A 21,413-nucleotide genomic window follows, 5' to 3' on the forward strand; every position below is an offset into this window, starting at 1 on the left:
TTTTACAAATGGAGGAACTATAACAGAGATAACATGAATTTCACAAACACAGGGAGGTTATAGAAATTACATACAACGAGTAACCATTAAGGACCAGGGTTCGATGCAGGCACCTAGGTCTGGAGTCTGTGCTCTGCCGCTTCCCCGTGAATTATCCCCACCACCCCACTGCACACAAATGCACAAAGGAACACGTTTTAAAATATAATGTCCTAGTGTGATTCTGACATTTATGATTATTTCAGTTGATATTCATCTCATTGGACTTGCCTGCTAGAAGCATTACCTTCATGTCCAGGCCTGAAACATTCATAGTTTTGTTTTTCTTTTACTAGCACCAGCTAAGTTCCATTTTTATGTACGTACATATCAAACCATGATACAAACTGTGAGGGAAAGATTTGCCCCTAGTTTTACAGTCTGTATATACACAGCAGCACCTACTGGTACTAGAGTCATTTAGGTCACTAGAATTGTTTCTGCCTCTCTGGGACTATTTGTCTATTTGCAAACTGTCTATTATCTTTGCCATTCCCTCCAAGCTCTAAAAAGACACACCAAAAAGTTTCTTAATAGCTTGCTCACATCTGGACTCACATTAATTCTATGACCATATTTTATTCCAGACACTTTTGAGAAATTCATCAGGCTGCGAAGTGCGCAGTGATGAATACCGAACGGAGTTTACCACAGCTTTGCAGCGCGTTGACTTATTCATGGGCCAGTTCAACCAAGTCCTCTTAACATCTATATCCACCTTTATTAAAGGAGACCTCACCATCGCTAATCTTGGAACGTCAGAGGGTCGATTCATGCAGGTACATACTTTCTGAGAGTGGCTGTGTCTGTTTTATCCGGTGTTATGCAGTTAATTTCCTTCTCTTTTTACAGTAAGGTGTTTGCAAATACTGTAAGTGAAAATCACAGTGGAAGCTAGAAGCATAGACTGAAAGCAAAACAATGAAGCTTGGTCCACTTTTTATGAAGTGTATGGCCTATTTTCCGTTGTTAAATTCTTAAAGCTTTCAGTTTAAATGTGGTTGCTTTAATTTTCTTGCCTGGAATGGTTTGGGGTTTTTTTTTCCATTCATGATTTCTATCACATGATTGGAAAATAAAATGAAACAATTAAAGCGCTTCCAGGCGATGTTTTCCTATTTCAAGGGAAGCTACGGATCAAAAGAGAGCTATTGTGTGAACCGTGCGTCTCCATGAGAAGAAACATTCACATCATTGAGAAATATTGGCAGGAGTTAGGACGGGACGTTATCATCAAAATCCCATTGTAACTCCAGTTCTCCTGATTCTGCAAAATGATGGGGTCAGACACAAAAAAGTGCAAACACTGGGAAAAAAAGATCCGGATTTTGTTATGAAATGCCTTTAATGGATAGCAACAGTATTTCCATACAATAAAAGTTCACATTTCAGACTTGCAGTTATCGTGTCCCCTAGATACAAGAACCCTAGCACTTTGCAGAAATTAAAATGCTCTCGTGTTGGGTCTGTTTTGCTGCTTTAATAGTTATTGGTAGTGCTTTCAACATGAGTTCATTAGTAGATTCTTGGTTAATGCACAGTGACAATGGTATCTACTGGAAATGTTGACTTTCCACAAAGACTAGAAATTTCTTTTAAAGAAGGATGTTTATTTCATAGTCATCTGACATAATTAACAGCCCAGTCCGGCAATGACTTTTAGTAAACGAATTGAGGACGATGATGTTTTCCTATGACTTGCCCATCTGTACATTCTCTATCTGTATTCTTTAGCAAATATATTTTTTAAAAGTTCCCACTGTCTTAGAGCAGTCTGGGTACTGATCAGATGTTTTTCTTGTACTAACGGGCATGGTGGAATTTTTTCAAAATCATGAAACGTGTAAATACAGCTTTCCCACCTCAAAATGAATCATATATTGTAGATCCTGTTATCTAAATAATCCCACACTTGGTCCCCCCTCCTCCTATTGCTTCACAATTAACTACACTTTTGCTCCCACTCCCCCAGCCCAGTGTTCTTATTCACCCACTTCAGAACATTCAGTGCTGTCCTTAACTCCTCAAAATGTGAAGGAGAGATGCCCAGTCTCCTCCCACACAGACAAGCACTCTAACATATTTGAAATATGATCGTATCTATTATCCTTGTAAAATGTCTTTGTTATGTGGTGTTTATATGTGTTTTTAGTTTACGTTGATGTTATTCTGTAGAATTCCAAGAAAAATCTAAAGGAGGATGACTGAATTCCTCTATTGAATTTCTGTTGTGTTCACTATGTTGATTTGCTTCCCTTTATCTTTTTTCTCCTTTTCTTTTTTTCTTAATTGTCTAATACCTCACCAATCCAGTTCCATATTAATAAACTTTCTACAGTCACTTTAGGTCTGACACTTTTTCACATCATAACGTTCCTGGCCTATTTCCAGATTCTAAAGAATTCCATTTTTAGATAGATTGCTTTAATAGCTAAGTAAATTCTACTGTGTGACAGATTTCACAACCCAAGTGATATGTTATATACATCAGTCTCATTATAATAGAAATGCTTTAACATTTCTATTAAAAATGTAACAAATGTTTTATTCTTGTCTCCCAGCATTTTCATAAAAGAAGCCATAGTACACCTTTGCATCCATAACACCAAAGATGAAAATAAGTATATGAGTAGATATTTATTTTATGAAAAGCACTGATATCCTTGATTTTTTTTTTAAACCAGGTGGCTCTTAATTCATCAAATATGTATCAAGAAGGTACTAACTTTGCTTTACTAGGCAAGTAAGTGCAGCAAAGGAAGCAGTGACACAGAACCTGCCTCTGAGGAACTAAAATTTCAGTAGGGGAAATAAAAACATGTATCTGACACGAAGAGTAGAGAAAACAAAGACATAAAAAACACAGGGCTACTGAAACCCACAAAGAGAGGATCTATTTCTCTGACACTTGCCCAGAAGAATTCCATTTAGTAAAATTTTATGTAAATAAACCTAAACCATTTAAAGGATAAAAGAGTCAACATCACTGAAATCCAGTTTGTTTACAGCAAATAATGTGGAGGCGGAGTCAGGAGTGCAGCAAAAATTTGGGGACCAACCAGCTTAATCTATCCAAGCAGTAACCTGCCAAGTTCTGTAAATGTTTTGACTGCACTGAAGTGCCGAATCTGTGGCCAAGCCTAAGTTTCTACAACCCATGTTTTAATAATACTATGAAGTTTCTGTTACAATATAGAAGGGACATAATTTTCCCAAAGACAGCTGCCATACATGAAAAGGAATAGAAAAATGATTTTACTTCCTTCCTACCCTGAAGCCTAAAGGCAAAGTTGCTTTGCAAATGTTTTCTCCCAAGAGTTTGCAGCTGTTTCTGCCTTTCCTATTGTGCTTATGTTCAACTCTGACTGGGAATACAAGCTTCAGCCCCAGCTGTCGGGTGCAAAGTGAATCAGGTATTTCACAGTGGTTATTTGATTAGAAAGAATTATATTGTTTAGCTAACAATATTATACGTATGGAAGAGAGGACATTTTTGACATGTTTTTAACATTTAAACGTGTAACTTACACAGGTGCAGCTATGTCTAAATATACTAATGTGTACATACATTCAAGTCTATCTGTAGAGCTATGTCAGTGTAGATACAGATTTCAAAAACAGTTTTTATTTGTGTGATCACTCTGGGATGCTCTGAAGTAAAATAATATGATAAGCAATGTTTGAGATAGTATAAGTAAACAGTAAGAACACGCCTTCTTACGAATTTTGGAGGCAGAGCGGATGTAGAAAAGAACAAGGCTGGGGAACATGAGCACAGTGTGCAGGGCTACATGGGAGAGGGAAGCAGGATACTCATGAAGATCACAGGACTAATCACAGGGATTGCCCACATCTCCCCTTCTGAGCTCCTCATCTAATCTACATCCAAAAACAATGCTTGCTTGATTTTTTTTTACAGCACTTATATAAGGCCTTTAATCTCTAGATGCAAGTATCGTTAGTAAAATATTTGTGCATGACTGTCAGGCCAGGGAGAGCAAGTGGATGGGGGTGGGGTGGGAGTGGAGAGGCACTTTCAAGACTTGTTGCAAGTTCAGCTCCACATTCACTGGGCAGCTACCTTGTCTATATACAGTGGCCACTGCCTGAGCACTGTCACAGATTTCATTAGGTTCTTTGGCATTATCCTTGCTCTTCTCCCATCACCCTTTCCCCTCTCCCCAATTCCTTGATGCTGTTACCACCCATAACCCCTTTTCTCTTGTGCCTCTTAACTGGACTAGTTGGTCTTAAGCAAGAAACTTCAAGAGGTAGGGACCACCTAAAAAGACATCGTTAGCTCATGATCATTACTTATGACCATCACTTAAAGGATTATGTTAGTAATCAGTGAACTTGACAATAATTACTCACTTCTAGTAAGAAGAATCGATTCATCTATTGACCTCCTGTCTCTAAATTTCTTCAGTTCCTGTGCTGCCATCATGGCATGTCAGTGCTTTGTGCTCGAAGCCTGCAGCATACATTTCATTTGGGATTACTGCTATTTTAGACTATGTAGACACAGATCATCAACTCATCAATGCTGTGAGCAGCCTGCAGAGACACAGCCAAACAAAGCTTGAACTTGAACATTCCTCTTCAGCGATTGCTAACTTACCCGTCTCCTTTATAAAATGCTCAGATAAAAATATCATCTGCCTTTTTTTAAGGTGTACATCATTGATTTAGTTACATCTCTAAAGAACGGTAGCTTTGCTATATTTCTTTAGAGGAAAATATACTTCATGGGTTCTGAAATTTCTTTTGGGAGAAAAAGAACCTGTTGTAAATAATAATTTCAGAGTTATGTCCATAACAAAAAAATAAGCCCAGCTCGTATATAGTCTCCTAAAATGAATTAATGCATGGTCTTGAAATATATATATCTTATAAACTCTTATAGCATAGAAACTTAAAACACCATACATATTTGAAACCATGGGAAAGTGCTAATAACCTTTTGTTTGTTTTGGGTTTTTTGGTAGCAGGGAATAACTGGAATTTCTTGTTTGGGTGCTTATTTGAAAAAATGGAGAGACATTTTAAAACAGAAAATATATTTATCAGTAGTTTTTTCAAAATTCAGACAGATATACTCTATATATAGATTGGCGAATCCCACAATCATTGTATTTGGAATACTGATTTGAAAGTATTGGATTTTTTTTAATTTTTACAAATTCACTAGCTTATTTGGTTTTTAGATGCTTGAAATTTTTTACAAAGTTCTCAGTTTGGTATTGACTCATTTTGACTCACTTTGACTCATTTCAAAAAGTTGAAACACACATACACATCGGTATTATAATCATTAAAAAAATTGTTTTACTTTTTGTACATACCCTGGCCTTTATAGTGTCAGGTTGGTATAGAAGCTCTTGTGCCCACTTACCAAAAAAAGAGTGAAAGAACAGAGCAAAGTTTCATTTAATTCAACTTTTGCCACCTGGTACTTTGTTTTACTACTTCTAATTTTGAGTTGTCAGCACCAATCAGCAATTTCCACTTCTTATGTTTCATTTTTTTAATTCCAGAAAATTAGATGTTTACCTTGGTTGAAACAAAACTCTTTATATCTGATTTCCTTCTAAACAAATACCGATTTCTCTCACATACTTAAGATATAAACCTATAGCTGGTGTTTTAGTCAGTTCAGGCTGTTGTAGCAAATTACCATAGACTAGGTGGCTTAAAAAAACAAACATTTATTTCTCACAGTTCTGGAGGCTGAGAATTCCAAGATCAAGGTGCCGGCAGATCTGGAGTCTAATGAGGGCCTGCTTCCGGGTCCACAGATTGCCATCTTCTCACTGTGTCCTCACGTGGTGGAAAGAGGGCACAAGAACTCTCTGGGGTCCCATTTATAGGGCACTTACCTCATTCATGAGAGCTTCACCCTCATGACCTAAGCAGCATCCAAAGGCCTCATCTCTTCACACCATCACACTGAGGATTAGGATTTCAACATATGAACTTGCGGGGGTGGGGGGGGGACACAAATATTCAGTACATTGCAAAAGGCATCAGAAACCATACCTTGAAAATGCAAACCAAACTCTTGAAGGTTATCTAAATGTCTGAAGCATTAAAAAAAAACCATCCCTTCATCAAGGCTTAAGTAGGCTTATTATTTCAGTCTATTAATATGTTTAAGCAATAGATATGCCTTTTGGACCTACTATGTGCCAGATCTGTACTAGAAACTAGAGAGAAAGCAGACTCATTTCCTGGATCTGTAAGTTCACATCCAGTTATAACCCAGTTTGTTTATTAATGGTGTCATCTCCTTCACTTACATTTTTTTTTTCTCTCTCTCAATTCACTGGGGAACGTGCTGCATCTCCCACTCTGCTTCTCCTAGTGAGAATCCATTTTTGTTTCTTCTACCCCTCCCCCACCTCCAGCCTCTCTAGATCTCTGTTTTACAGAAGTCCAGTCTGACCATGAGGTATGTTCTTCAGAGAACTTGGTTGGGAGGCTGAGCAGGTGATGCCCAAGTGTCAGTCTCAGGCAGGAGGAATGGATGGAAGGCTGTGAACCTTCAGAAGTAAACTTGTCTTTTACTTAATTTAAGGAAACATTTTGCAGATAAATACAAACCAAAACCACAATGAAGTACCACTTCACACCTACTAGGATGGCTATAATCAAGAAAACAGAAAATAACAAATGTCAGTAAGGATGTGAAGAAATTGGAACACTCATACATTGCTGGTGGGAATGTAGAATTATGCATCCCATATGGAAAATGGTCTGGCAGTTCCTCAAAAGGTTAAACATAGAGTTACCGTTAAGACCCAACAATTCCACTCCTAGGTATATATCCAACAGAAGTGAAAATATATATTCTCACCAAAAGTTAGACTTGGATGTTCCTAGCAGCATTATTCACAGTAGCCAAAAAGTAGAAACAACCCCAATGTCCATCAACTGATAAATGGATAAATAAAATATAGTATATTCATACAAAGGAATATTATTTGGCAATAAAAAGGAATGACGTACTGATACATACTCCAACATGGATGAACCTTGAAAACATTAAGTGAAAGAAGCCAGTTACAAAAGACCACATATTGTAGGATTCCACTTACATGAAATGTCCAGAATAGGAAAATCTGGGGAGATAGAAAGTAGATTAGTGGTTGCCAGGAACTGGAGGGTATGACGGGCTAGGGTGGATGATGGCTAAGGGGTGTGGGGTTTCTGAGGTAATGAAAATATTCCAAAATTAGTTGTGAAGATGGTTGCACAAATCTGTGAATATGCTAAAAACCACTGAATTGTCTACTTTAAAAAAATGAGGAGAAAAACCACGTATCTCACGTTATGTGAGAAATAATATCTCATGTTAAATTGTATTCATCCTTCCTAAAGAAAATTAAATTCTAAAACAGTTTAATCAAAAGTAGAACTCTGGGGCTTCCCTGGTGGCGCAGTGGTTGAGTGTCCACCTGCCGATGCAGGGGACACAGGTTGGTGCCCCGGTCTGGGAAGATCCCACATGCCACGGAGCAGCTGGGCCCGTGAGCCAGGGCCGCTGAGCCTGCGCTTCCGGAGCCTGTGCTCTGCAACGGGAGAGGCTACAACAGTGAGAGGCCCGTGTAATGCAAAAAAAAAAAAAAAAAATAGAACTCTGTCTGTGGGGTGAAGAGGTCTGGCCTTTATGTATTTATAGATATATTACATAGAATTACTTTGTTCAGGGTCATGAATTTAGGGCCCTAGCCACAAGGTTTTATTTTATTTTTACATATATTTCTTCCCCTGTCCTCCCCCAGGTAATTTGAGATCATAGCCACCACAGTCAAGTAAATTCAGATTCCTCCCTACTCCCTCACCCTAGTCTTGTATTTTCAAGAACATTAAAGAAAATGGTTTTGAGAACTAAACACTAAAGATTAGTTGTCAGCACAGTAGAAACTCAAAAGATAGTTGCCAGTCTTCTATTTCTTGCTCATTGTCCTAAGACTGCCAGGTGATTTATCATAAGAATTAAATTTAAATGCTGGATTCTGTTCTGTCCTTAGAAATATCTCCATGACAACCAAAAGGAACTCCTAACTTCTTGCAAAGATTGCTTCAGGAGTATTTTGAGAGTTAAAGTGGTTACCCACTCATTTAGAATTCTGGCAATAAGAGAAAGTGAGGAATTAATGATAGAAACAATAGCAATAGGTATCCCTCCAGAGAAAGGGCTAATGATCAACTAAAAATGTATCTGCATCTGTGATATGACCTCTGCTTGAAACTCCAAGCAGTCGTCTCACTTTTCCACACAGCCTTCCTGTCTTCTCTGGTTCATTCCTTTTTCTATAACAAGCCACACTTATCCTAGCTCATGATCAAAAGTTGAGCTTGCCAGCTGTACTAATAACATTTCCTCTGTGCCATCAAAAACTATTTAGATGTGGAGTCTTTCTCCTTAGGCACACTTAACTTGTGCAGCCAAGATTACTGAAACAAGGAGTATTTGGCAAGGCAAATATATTGTGAAATTTGTTTTAATGCTTTGACTCATAAGTGGCTCTTGGGAGCTCAGAGTTGAAGTTTTTTATTGGTATTTACTCTGGTGCTCCAAGAGTAGATCAGTTGAGTGTTTAAAAAGAGGTCAAGCAAACAGATTCTGGCATGAGATAAAGCTCCTTGGAAACCTGACTCTTGTACTTTCTAGCTGAGATTCTCTGTCATCTTTTCTTTATGGAAAACAATAGTACCTACCCTGTAGGATTATTGTGAGGAGTAAATAAAATACCCATTTAAAGCACTTAGCACAATGCCTGGCTCAGTTACCATCATATATGGTGTTCTTCAGACAAAAAGTCTTAACTGGTAATGCACCAAATCAATCTATCCAAGTTCCAGAGGTGCAAAGAGCTTCTTTATGAAAAGAGTAATGTTAATCCTTTCTGGGAAATGAATATTTGGATGGGCTTAAGATAGTTGATAAAGTCAAAGATGATGACCTATTAATTAAGAAGGGATTTCTTATTATAGATAGGGGAAATGATATTAAAGAGAGCAAGAAGATAGGAGACAAAACTTAGTAGGAGGTGACTGTTATGTAGCAGGTCTGAATAGAATGGAAGGTATAAGAGAGACAGAAACAAAACGCAAATACCTATAGGCAGGTTCAGAGGGATGAATGATCTCCAGTGAAGTAGAAAGCACAGAATGTGGCAGAGAACAGAGTCAGGTTATTAAGAAAGGCTGGTGTATTGTTTTGGTTTTTACTTGTGTGTGAGAAAATGAAAATTTTTTTCACCTTTTCAGTTTGAAGTGATTGACAACAATCAGGGAAATATGAAAAAATTGGGGGGCAGGGAGGCATGAGGGGTAGGAAAAACAAGAGGTGGTGAGCACCAGAAGTATGTCAAGATAGAAAAATTGGTTACCTGAAATCTGGATAATTTGGGATAGAAGTTTGGTGTTCTGATAGTCTGCTTGTAACCAGCACTGGTAATTGAGGTAGGACTGGTAATTGAACTTCTTTTTACTTCCCTTACAAAAGTCATAAATAACTATTTGGCCCTAAATTTAGGAATAACAGTAGTTTCCATCCTTTCCCATTCTGACCAAATGACCTTCGATCCATCACTTAACTTCTGTGCAAATATAGCCACCCTGCTTAATGGAGTTATTTTGAAAGTGTTGAGTGTTTGGGATAGAACAAATGTTAGAAAAAAAATGTCATGATGTTTAATTTTTATAGCTCTGTGTGAGCGTGGTTGGTTTCTCTATCAACAGTCCACTCTCTGGGAGCAAATTAGGGACTCTTCCCAAATTGTTTCAGGCAACTTGACTCCTTTATTATACTGAAGAAAAAATTTACTACTGGTTCCCCAAAACATTTGTATGTTGTGTGTTTGTTAGAGTACTATGCAGTTCATTCCCATTTTATGGATAAGAAAGCTGAGGTAGAAGGAGTAGTTATTTATTATTTAATCCTAATCTCACAGCTGCCCACGTTTGTCCCATGATTTCAAACATATGGCAAATAAACACACTTTCAGTGAAATGTAAAAGGGTATTTGGATGTCAGGCAATTTCACAAAGTCAATTCCAAGCCCAGAGCTATGCTCAGCCTCCTGTACCCTCCTGTAGATACAACCTTATGCCCTATTTAAGAATGAGAGTCCCTCTGAGTGCTCCTAAACTCTCTGTAGTCTGAGTGTTCATCTCAGATAGTCATCTGATTTTATACCTGGACTTCATTATTACTGGGTTCTAGCAGCTGGGCAGTTGGAAATTATATAGCTGAGAACCATCCCAGATTAGAAATACCTAACAGCAAGAATCACACCAATCATCAAACCTCATTTCCAAGGCATTGTTAAAACCATCAGGTCTTATTGTAACACCAGGCCAAGAAGCAGAACTTTAGTTATAATCAAAGTAAAAAAGTATGATGGGACAATGGTTTGTAAGAAATGACAGCACACCATTTCTAAGTTAGCTGAGGGCCTGTTTTGACCTCAAAAGATCTATACATATGGCTTAAGAGTAGCAAAGCTGGAACCAAATCCAGGTCTCCAGACTTCCCATTCACTACCCTTTCCATTACATCAAGGGAAGCTGCTCAGTGGGGTGGGTCAGGAGAATACATTAAAAAATAATCCAGAATCCTTGTAGTGTAAGGGTGGTCTTCTGTGCTAGGGAGAGTTTTGGCTCTTCCAGTTCCCAATACAATCGTGAGGATTTGTCTGCATGTGCTGGCTGATTGACTGGAAGATCTCCTTCCCTAGAAATCATTAAAAGATAACAGGCAAAACTCTGTCTTGGGGGTGCAGATGAATTGTCTTCAAGGCAGGAGATTAGAAGATATTGTATTGATTTACAGTGAGATAAACTGTTGGGCCTATAGTTCAAACACCCATGAGCTCGCCTAATCTGGTATTACCATTATCGTCCACATTTTCCCCTGACAGTATATTTAAACTGAGCTTGTTGGACTAAGGGTGCTTTCTGGTTTGTTTCTCAGGTTGTGGTTTCTCGATCAGGATCATTAACCCCACACGTGAATTTTCTCCTGGATTCCCACCCTGTGTCTCCAGAAGCAATTGTGGAGCACCCGCTAAACCAAAATGGCTATACACTCGTTGTCACTGGGAAGAAGGTAAGCCCTGTTCCCCAGGGAGGTTCCATGAATGTGGTTCCTCCTCAGTGGATATTTACAGCCAGTGTCACCTGGTCCTTTTTAACTTCTCTCTTCGTCTGGATTCGGCTCTCTTCTATCAAGTTCTTTCCTGAGTATTCCAGAGATCTTCTGAAATCAAGTTAAATTTTTACTCGGGGAAGATTGGACCTATGTTAGGTCCTCTTCATGATGTGAACTTCTCTTTTTGTCCTCTATTTCTCAATGAGAAAAACAAACACGCAGAATGAGAATTACAGCCCTAAGGGCAGAACTCTAGTGCAGGCAGATAAACCCTGAAGTGTACCTTGGAATCTGACACTGGCCAGTAATCCCTTTTCTCTGAGAGGAGGTGCATTTTGATGCCAGAATGATATGTAAACTTACTTAGAATTTCCCGGGGGTTCAAGTGTGTTTTCCAGCAGCTTAATTTATACTCTTGAGGGATAAATTGGGAGATTGGGATTGACATATACACACTACTATATATAAAATAGAAAATAAAGACCTACTATATAGCATGGGAACTCTACTCAATACTCTGTAATGACCTATATGGGAAAAGAATCAAACAAAGGGTGGATATATGTGTATGTATAACTGATTCACTTTGCTGTACAGCAGAAACTAACACAACATTGTAAGTCAACTATACGCCAATAAAAATTTTTAAATAAAATAATAAAAATAAAATCACCTCAGACAGAGCAAAATGTCCCAATAAATAGGACCTCTAATATTGCATGGTAATGCTTGTGTTCACTGGACAGTAATGGTAACTTTTATCACATATGCACCAACAGTGGAAAGAAGGAAGAAATTTGTTTTTTTTATTTTAATCACGTAAGCATTATTACATGATTAGCACACATAGGTGCTATCCCTGTCAGACTCTGTAAAATTATATTTATATGTATCTTCGATGTATTTAGTTTTTATTAACAAGCAAACAAAAAAACCCTCTGGAAGCTCTTTCCATCACTTGTCTTCACAGATCACCAAGATCCCGCTGAATGGCTTGGGCTGTGAACATTTCCAGTCCTGCAGTCAGTGCCTCTCCGCCCCTTCCTTTGTGCAGTGTGGCTGGTGCCATGATAAATGTGTGCGATTGGAGGAATGCCCTGGTGGAACATGGACTCAAGAGACCTGTCTGCCTACAATCTACAAGGTAGAAGTTTCTGTCAGCTGTCATGTGTGTTTTTTGGAAATCATAAATCCCATTGATGAAAAAATTCAAAAATTAATGTATTCATTTAACTGTGAGCCATCAGCCCAAGCACCATCTCCCTCCACGTTTTTCTTTTTCTTTTTCTTTTTGGCGGCAACACGTGGCACGTGGGATATTAGTTCCCTGACCACGGAGTAAACCCACGCCCCCTGCATTGGAAGCACAGAGTCTTAACCACTGGACCACCAGGGAAATCCTACCCCCCAGGTTTTTCCTTTAGAGTGGTGTTTGGGCACATGCCCCTAGGCCCTGTCCTTGAAGTGCTTGCTTCACACTGTCCTTGGGCAGTTGCTCTCCCTTAGTCCTATGTGAATAAAAGAGTGGTGGCTAGAGAGCAATACTGCTCTCCATTTCCTCACACTGGGACCTCACACTGGGACCCTTCTGGCCTGCCCATTCTCTGATTCCTCACCAGCTGCTTTATCTACCAGGTGCCCATGCATGAGCCTTCATCACACACGGGGATCCACTCATGGCATAATCCAGAACCCTAACCCGGACCGTGCAAGCTAGAGATCCCAGCCATGCTGGAGCAGGCAAAACAGGAGGTTTCGTTCTGTCTGACACATAGATGATGGCTGTCTCATCAGTGATGAGTCTAGAGGCTACCTCTCAGGGCAAGGTGGGAAGCAAGTGGATGGTGGACAAATGGGTGACTGTGTGCCTTCTCTCAAAGTTCCTGGAAGAGAAGTAAAAGCACAGCTGATGACTACACTAACCTCTATACTCTGTAAGCCAATTCATTATTTAATCCATTCCAAAAACATTTATTGAGTGCATACCACACAGCTGGCACTCTTCTAGACAATGGGGAGATACAGTCCCAGACAAGACAGAAGTGCCTCCTGCTCTTAGAGAACGGAGCTTCTAGAAGTGGACTTCAGCCATGACGTTGTAGCCACACTCTCTAACTCTCTGTTGCCTTATTTACTTAAGCATGTGTTTGGCACTATGAAAATCTCCATGGCAATTTTAAAAAATTTTTTTCTTGATCCAGACACATTTTGCTTGAAGCTACTTCCCTGGTGAGGACCCAGTGTATATTTTCTCTGCCTGCATGTGGAACAGTTGGACTTAGTAACTAAGTAGTTCCTGTGAAAGATTCAAGTTAAAGGTCTTGGTCGGTCGCCTGGTTCAAGCCCAAGTAAACAAAGTGTACGAGTCAGAACAGGAACCACCCCCAAGAGCATGGCTGTTTTCATTTAGCTACGGTTTGGGGAAAGATTTGTACCAGGTGACTGGGTTTTAAACCAAATCATTTTATGTTAGGTGTTACACAGTTATTAAGACTTAGCTTGATCAGCTCAAGAATAAACTAGGAGATATTAAGAAAACAAATTTAAATCTATACTGTATTATTTATGCACTTTTTGTGTGTTTAATATGCTTTTAAAACCACATGCAGTTTTATACTTTTTAAAACACGTAGCCGTGGCAATTTGAGACACCAGACCTCTGAATCCAGCTATTCCATGAAAGAGATATGGGGAGTGTGTGTGTGTGTGTGTGTGTGTGTGCAACTAAATCACAATTTCATTTCAAAAACAGCCAAGCTGATGTTTTAAATAAAGAGCATGTTAAGAACTTGTACAAATGAAACATTTAACTTTGACCCATGTACCTCCTTTTATTAGTAATGAAAGCTATATTAAAATGGTTAAAGACAGTAAATATTTTAGAATTTTCTAGAACCAGAGAATCTCCCATAATGTTTGAATCCCCCCCCAACCCCACACCTTCCCTAACTCCAGCACTCTAGCTGGAAATTTTTAAAAGGTTGGACTGCATCCTGCGCGATTCACTGAGGCTTGGGTGCTACAGTTAGAAAAAACGTAATGCAGCTGAGTCCATAAATCCCTTTCGGTTCATAGTTGTTAGGAAGATTTCATGCTGCACTAGAGCATGACATTTAGCATTCTTACTGCAAAAAAATAAGACAGATTATTCATCTTTTTCTTATCTGTCTTAAACGCTGCAGGCACAAAACCCAGCTAATGTGTAGAGTTTCACTTTCCAATAAATGTTAAGTCAACCTGCTTTTCAAGGTACATGATGTTCAGTGGCTGAAATTCTTTGCAGTTCCACATATGAAATATTTCAGGATTGCAAGCCCATTATTTTGTTTCAAACATGTTATCTGATCTTGTACTTAGAGAGCAATGAAAAATGCTTCAGAAAAGGAAGAGCACTTTCCAATATATTCTGAATTTATTAGGATAAAACTGTCATTCTTGTAGGATTAGAGTTCAGTCCCAGTGAGACAATAAAACAGTTTATTAATTGATCAGAAGACTCAGATAAGAAGCAACAGCGATATCTAATGAGGGACCTGAGATATCTTATCTCACGCCTGCAATATACTGCCACCAATATATTTGTGACATTTACTGAAGAGACAAATTTTAATTTTCCAAAGTTTTTGGTGGTAGTGGTGTTGTTTTAACTTTCTCATGTATATCCTAATGGGTTTTGAAAATATGATCATTTAAATCATTTTCACCTGTGAAAGGACAGTAGCTACTTTTGTGGCTAGCTCTACCATATCCAGACACAGCCTCTGTGGCTTTATGCCGGACACTCATTTCCTTCTCACAGAGTTTCTCTACCCTCAGGATAACTCAGAGTTTGCCAGCCCATTGTTGGTTCTGTCCAAGGGTGTGTAGTCCAAGACTGCATCCTTCCTTTTCCCCTGGAAGAGTGAACGTTACCCCATAAGCTAAGGCAGAAAAGCTCAGATGCCCCCCTCTAATATTTCAGCCGGGAGAGGAAAGCTAAGTAGAGCTGGCTTTTCAAATCCTGATGATCTAGCAGAGGTTTTATAGTATCTCTTTCTGTTGCCAGCACACCAACCAAACAACTCTCCGTGTCTTTTCTGAAATCATCACCCAATCGCTTTGCCTTATATATAGAAAGTGATGATGAATGTGGAGTGACAGACTTCAATTTTTACATCGAAAGGGGGGAATCCAGACAGGGGGATCAGGCCAACATCAGCCTTGGGCTCTTTTCAGTGGGCAAGACTCCTCATTAAAAGAGGAAACAGCAGCTGTGTGACTGCCTCAGGCTGAAGAGAGTCCTGGAGGGTTAGATGTCTTTTTTTCCTCCTCCTGGATTTCTAACATAATAATAAACAGATATTTTTTTTCTAGCAGTTCTCATTTGGCTAGACAGGGGCGAAGTAAGTTTTCATGAAAGGCACAACCGTGTAATGGATTTCATGGGTAAAATAGCTATTGTAAGGGCATTAAGCTAAGACTTTTGAAGGGGTTTGGCAACAAGGGTATGACTTTGGTTTGTGGTCATTTACTTGGGAGGGAAGGGAATGTTTGCAAATTTGTATTTTGCTAAAAGCTCTTCTAAATTGTAAAAGAATCACTTTCACTAACTTGTCTTTAGCAGATACCTTTACTGGCTTTTGAGTTGCCTCTGTAGCGGTGCTGTGTTTTCCCACCATTGTACTTTACAGCACAATTTACAATATGTCCCCCCAAAAGAGCATTTCCTTTCTCAATTGTCACAAAGCTGCTGCTGAGGAGAAGCTTATTTTTAACATAGAAATTTGTTTTGTTTTAATAGTTTTAGCCTAAGAATAGTTGTTGTATAGACTTCATAAGAGCCTAATGCTATCTTATATCACAGTTGCCAAATTTTTATTAATGAATTCAAGTTTTACTTTTTTTTTTTTTTGGGCTGTGTTGGGTCTTCGTTGCTGTGCGTGGGCTTTCTCTAGTTGCCGCGAGCGGGGCTACTCTTTGTTGGGGTGTGCGGACTTCTCACTGCAGTGGCTTCTCTTGTTGCGGAGCACAGGCTCTAGGCGCGCGGACTTCAGTAGTTGTGGCGCATGGGCTCAGTAGTTGTGGCACATGGGCTCAGTAGTTGTGGCTCATGTGCTCTAGAACGCAGGCTCAGCAGTTGTGCAGCACGGGCTTAGTTGCTCTGCGGCATGTGGGATCTTCCCAGACCAGGGCTCGAACCTGTGTTCCCTGCATTGGCAGGCGGATTCTTTAACCACTGCGCCACCAAGGAGGCCCAGGTTTTACTTTTAATACACCAAAGATGAGCCTGCAATAATAAAAGGAACCTATTACTTATTTAATACTGAGCCTGAGGAAAAAAAGTCAGTCCTAGAAATGAGATGTACGGCGATGCCAAGGGAGATAATTAGAAACATTGCTACAATACAGATCTCATGTGGGACTCTCTCCAATTCTGTTTTTATCTACTTCTAATAGAAATAATATATTGAATATATTAAATATTACATCATTTAGTTTGTCAACTAACCAGCTGGTATATATCAAATAGTGACCATATTTAAAGAAAAAATAAAAGTGGTAGATTAGTAATAAATGTGAATTAAGTATAAAGGAATGGGTTCACTTATTCATTTGTTGATACCTGGCCTGCAGTAGATGGTTTATAGTGAGTGAATGAATGAATGGCAGATATGTATTGAATATCATATATGTGGTTGATATTATGATAGCTGATAAATGCAGCTATGAAAACACTGGGTGCAGAAAGAGGTATTTTTACTGTGTGACTTTCTCCTCTGGGTGGGGAATACCATAGCAACATGAATGTAGCACACACCCACCTGGCATACAGACCAAGGCATATATTAGGGCTTGGCTTCTAGGGCCTGTAAAGGAGTTTTGATCAGAGTTCAATCTGAAGGCCCATGAAGGGGTTATAAGCATGTAAAAGTCTGGGCCCAAAGTGTGTCTATGCCCAAGAGGGCCCTTCATCCCCACCCAGGCTGAATCTGCTCTCCTTCCCATCTCTGGATCTCCTGAAAACAGCTTGCTTCATCAGCCTGTCAGATAGTTTTAATGTTTGTTCCAGATTCTCTGAAATTTGTGACCCTTTTTCTTATAGTGAAAATTCATTTTTTTTAGATAATGGGAGAAGGGAAGGATTTCAGACTCTTTGAGTATACATATTTTGTTTGTTTGTTTCTTTGTTTTCCACACCTATGAAAGATAATAATATACTGGGTTTTTTTAAGTTCTATATTGTCCTCATAGGTTTTCCCAACTAGTGCCCCCCTTGAAGGAGGGACAACGCTGACCATATGTGGCTGGGACTTTGGATTCAAGAGGAATAATAAATTTGACTTGAAGAAAACCAAAGTTCTCCTTGGAAATGAGAGCTGCACCTTGACCTTAAGTGAGAGCACGATAAACATGTAAGGACATGAAATCGCTTGGCCAGGGCGTGCTTGGAAAACGGGTTTTGTCTTTGAATGAATCTTGTAAAACTCGCTCCAAATGTCTATCTCTTGAGTTAAAAAGGGTCTTGGCCCATCACTCCCCTTGAGGATTTGTTTTGTTTTTAAAACTGTTTACTCACCAGGATTACGGAAGAAGAAAGGTGACATTACTCAGGTGAAGAAAAGAAGAATCTAGCATCTGGGAGTTTTTCAAGCATTTTTGTAACAACTCTTGGGAAATTGAGTAGATTTGAAAGAATAGCACTGTTTGGGGTCGTTCCATCTTTAAAGTCTTCAAATAAAGAGAGTCTCAAACAGCTTTTTCTATAAAAATCAGAAACCACTCAATATGGACCCTCTCTTCTAAATTCACTTTCTAAACCTCAGAAATGTAATGAAGCAGCTGAATCACACTTTTGAGACTTGTTGTTTATGATGAGTTTAAATTTATATTTACCTGATATTTATTGGCACTGTAATGGAGGGAGTGTATCTCATATAACCATTCCCAAATCTTGGGAAATAGCAATGTTATCCCTATTTTACAAAGATGTTCAGAAAGGTGGAGTGTAGATTAGCAGAGGTAATCCAGAGGGTAAGAGCTGAACAGGCCTTCAAACTCAGCTCTCATGATTCAAGACCTGTTCCTGTTCTACTGTATTCTACATGTAACTTCTATAAGATCTGAATCCCATAATGAACAGAGAACCCAGAAATTTTTAGTTATGTAGTAACAACAACCAAACATTTAAAGTTTTATAGTTGAACCTATTCTTTCAAGTGGTTATTTTATACCTAGTAGAATTCCTTTCAGGGTTATACAAAGATCTAAATCTACTCATTTTACAGAGGCCAAAACATCAAATAATGTCACACTTGTTTAGCTTAATGGCAAAACAAATTCATTCTAGAAATCCCCCTTGTAAGTTCTTGCTCATTGCATTGTAAATTAGAGCCTGTAAAAGTGAAACATAATTCATCCTCTTTTGTTTGCAGGGCAGAAATAGAGACACAGATGTAGAGAACAAATGTATGGACACCAAGCGGGGGAAAGTGGCAGGGGAGGTGGTGGTGGTGGGATGAATTGGGAGATTGGGATTGACATGTATACACTAATATGTATAAAATGGATAACTAATAAGAACCTGCTATATAAAAAAATAAATAAAATAAAAATTTTGAAAAAAGTTATTTAATAAAACAAATTATATTTATACTTTTTAGGATTATAATAAGATTACTAATTCAAAAATAATTCTGTGGAAAGCCTATCACAATTTCATCATTTTTTAAGCAACTTAAATAAACACGTGTAACCCAGAAATGTCTCTTTTGACATAACTTAAAGAAGAGATTCTGCTTAGTTGTAATCAGCCCATTGTTTCATATGCTGTTGAAGCACCATTTCTCCATCTTAAGTATGCCAAACATTATGCCTATAATTGTATATTATTATATTATAATGAACTTTTCAATTGGTGAGGTCTTCATTGATGAGGTTTAACATTTCCTGTTTTGTCTGTATGAATAATACAAGACAGTCAGTATAAAGTTTAGCATAATAGTACAGAAACAGAATTATACAATTTTCAATTCTAATGCTTACCTGTAAACTCTGCTTGCTATTTAGAGTAGTCAGCTCACTGTTTAGAGATAATGGCCCATAATATAAAACAGCCAACCCAGAAAATGCCTTTGGATTTATAACATATAAAACTTTGTTTTTTCAGGTTGAAATGCACAGTTGGTCCTGCAATGAATGAACATTTCAATATGTCCATAGTTATTTCAAACAGTCGAGGGACCATACATTATAGTACGTTTTCCTATGTGGTAAGTCTAGGCATTAATTTTCTCATGAACTAGGATATTTAATTATTACTTAATCTACTTAGAGTTATAAAATTAACAAAGTTATTTTGTTCTGTTTCTATCTCTCATTCAGGATCCTATAATAAAAAGTATTTCTCCAAGTTATGGTCCTAAAACTGGTGGCACTTTACTTACGTTAACGGGAAAGCACCTAAACAGTGGAAATTCTAGACACATTTCAATTGGTGGAAAAACATGTACTTTAAAAAGGTGTTGTAGTTTATTTTTTGTTGCATCAGTCAAGACGGATTAATATGTATACCTAAAAAATCAAGAAAAGATTGTTCTTCTTTTGTGACGAAAAATCAAGATGTTTATTATTTACTCTCCATCTTACAAAACTTTCTCCTTCCCAAATCCATCTACTCCTTTTTGCTGATTTTTCTACCCTTCCCTTATGGTTTATTAATTCCACTTTTAAGTTTTGTCTTCCCATCCACCTTCTTTATTGTTATGCTTAGTATCCCACCTATGCTATAAGCTGTGAGATTCTGGTAATTGACAATAAATTAAGATAAACATTTCCATCAAGATTTACAATTAGATCAAATCACTTTGGGGAGGTGAAAGCATGAGAGAGATTGGGTTAGGAAGTTATGTTTCTGCTTCTTAGATTTGGGAGAGCTCAGTTTAGTCAAGTGCCAAAAGGATACTTTAAAATTGCTTAAAATCCCAAATATTTCTAAGTCAAGGATGACCTAAGTTTGGGATCCAGTCAATTGTAAATTGACTACAATTTCTAGATTAGAAAGAGTTTTTTTCTAGACCACATCAGGAAATTCCCATTTAGGAGCCACTGACTGATACCCTTTTGATTTATGTATATAATTCTAATATATGTGTGTCTCTAATAGCAAAGGTCCATTTTCTTAATTTTTTTTGTTCAGTGTTTCAGATAGTATTCTCGAATGTTATACCCCAGCCCAAAGCACTCCAACTGAGTTTCCTATTAAATTGAAAATTGACTTAGCCAACCGAGAGATGAACAGCTTCATTTACCGGGAAGACCCCATTGTCTATGAAATACATCCCACCAAATCTTTTGTTAGGTAAGTAAAAGCTTCTGATGGGTATAAGAAAATAATGAACATGAGGATGACTGGCTGTTGAATAGTCAAAAGGAAGACAGTTTTATCTCTGGATTTGATACTGTTGCATTTTTTTTGAAGGCTGCCTTTCCAATTCGGGAGTGAAAACTACATTCAGGCTCTGAGTACAATTTGACCTTATCAGTGCTAGTTCATGCCATTTTATCCTATTCTAAATAGATTTCATTAAAACAGTTTAACTGGACATCATAGTTTTGATATTTATGCACTTATATTATATACATTTTAATTCTATACTAACCTTAGTGCCTAAAAGTGGAATCACCTTTTTCTCTTCATTCTTCAGTGTATTTTTGCCCTGCCTACTTTACACACAGCTTTTCCCTATACCAGACTCCCTCTGAATCAGTATCTCATTGGACCCAATTCAGTCTGCCTTGTTTCTGTTAATTCTATCAGTCTAGCAACAACAGTTAAGTTCATTTTTCCTTTGTATTTTTTTCAGACAGGAAAAAATATTTCTTTTGCTTACTTTGTGAATAAAAAGACAAATGCATTTCTTCAGCTTATGAAATATGAATTTTTAAAACATTTTCAAGTTAAATAAGTTATTGCCAAAGAAAAACTACCGCTGAACTTTCATTTGACTTTGGCTGTGGCTATAACTTGCAGTCACTACGTGTGATTTAATTTAATTTCTCTCTTAAAATACTTGATAGAGAAAGAACCTCTCAATATTGCTATTTTTCTATTTTATTTTGCCAGTGGTGGGAGCACAATAACAGGTGTTGGAAAAAACCTGAATTCAGTTAGTATCCTGAGGATGGTAATAAATGTTCACGAAGCAGGAAGGAACTTTACAGTGGTAAGTCCTCT

At 38.1% G+C, this 21,413-nt stretch overlaps 1 protein-coding gene across 2 annotated transcripts in view; it reads left to right on the plus strand.

Annotated features, from left to right (window-relative positions):
* MET (MET proto-oncogene, receptor tyrosine kinase) overlaps window positions 1-21,413 on the plus strand; it is a 154,064-nt gene that overhangs the window by 68,621 nt on the left and 64,030 nt on the right. For both annotated transcript variants that reach the window (XM_029233407.1, XM_029233406.1), the window contains exons 3-10: window positions 627-818; window positions 11,024-11,158; window positions 12,171-12,344; window positions 17,432-17,592; window positions 19,347-19,449; window positions 19,562-19,698; window positions 20,376-20,537; window positions 21,303-21,402. In XM_029233407.1, coding sequence (XP_029089240.1) covers window positions 627-818; window positions 11,024-11,158; window positions 12,171-12,344; window positions 17,432-17,592; window positions 19,347-19,449; window positions 19,562-19,698; window positions 20,376-20,537; window positions 21,303-21,402 — 1,164 coding nt within the window. The remainder of the gene's footprint in view (window positions 1-626; window positions 819-11,023; window positions 11,159-12,170; window positions 12,345-17,431; window positions 17,593-19,346; window positions 19,450-19,561; window positions 19,699-20,375; window positions 20,538-21,302; window positions 21,403-21,413) is intronic.

This window comes from Monodon monoceros, unplaced genomic scaffold (assembly GCF_005190385.1).
Source record: "Monodon monoceros isolate NGI ecotype Baffin Bay Population unplaced genomic scaffold, NGI_Narwhal_1 Super_Scaffold_2, whole genome shotgun sequence".
Taxonomy (NCBI): Eukaryota; Metazoa; Chordata; class Mammalia; order Artiodactyla; family Monodontidae; genus Monodon; species Monodon monoceros.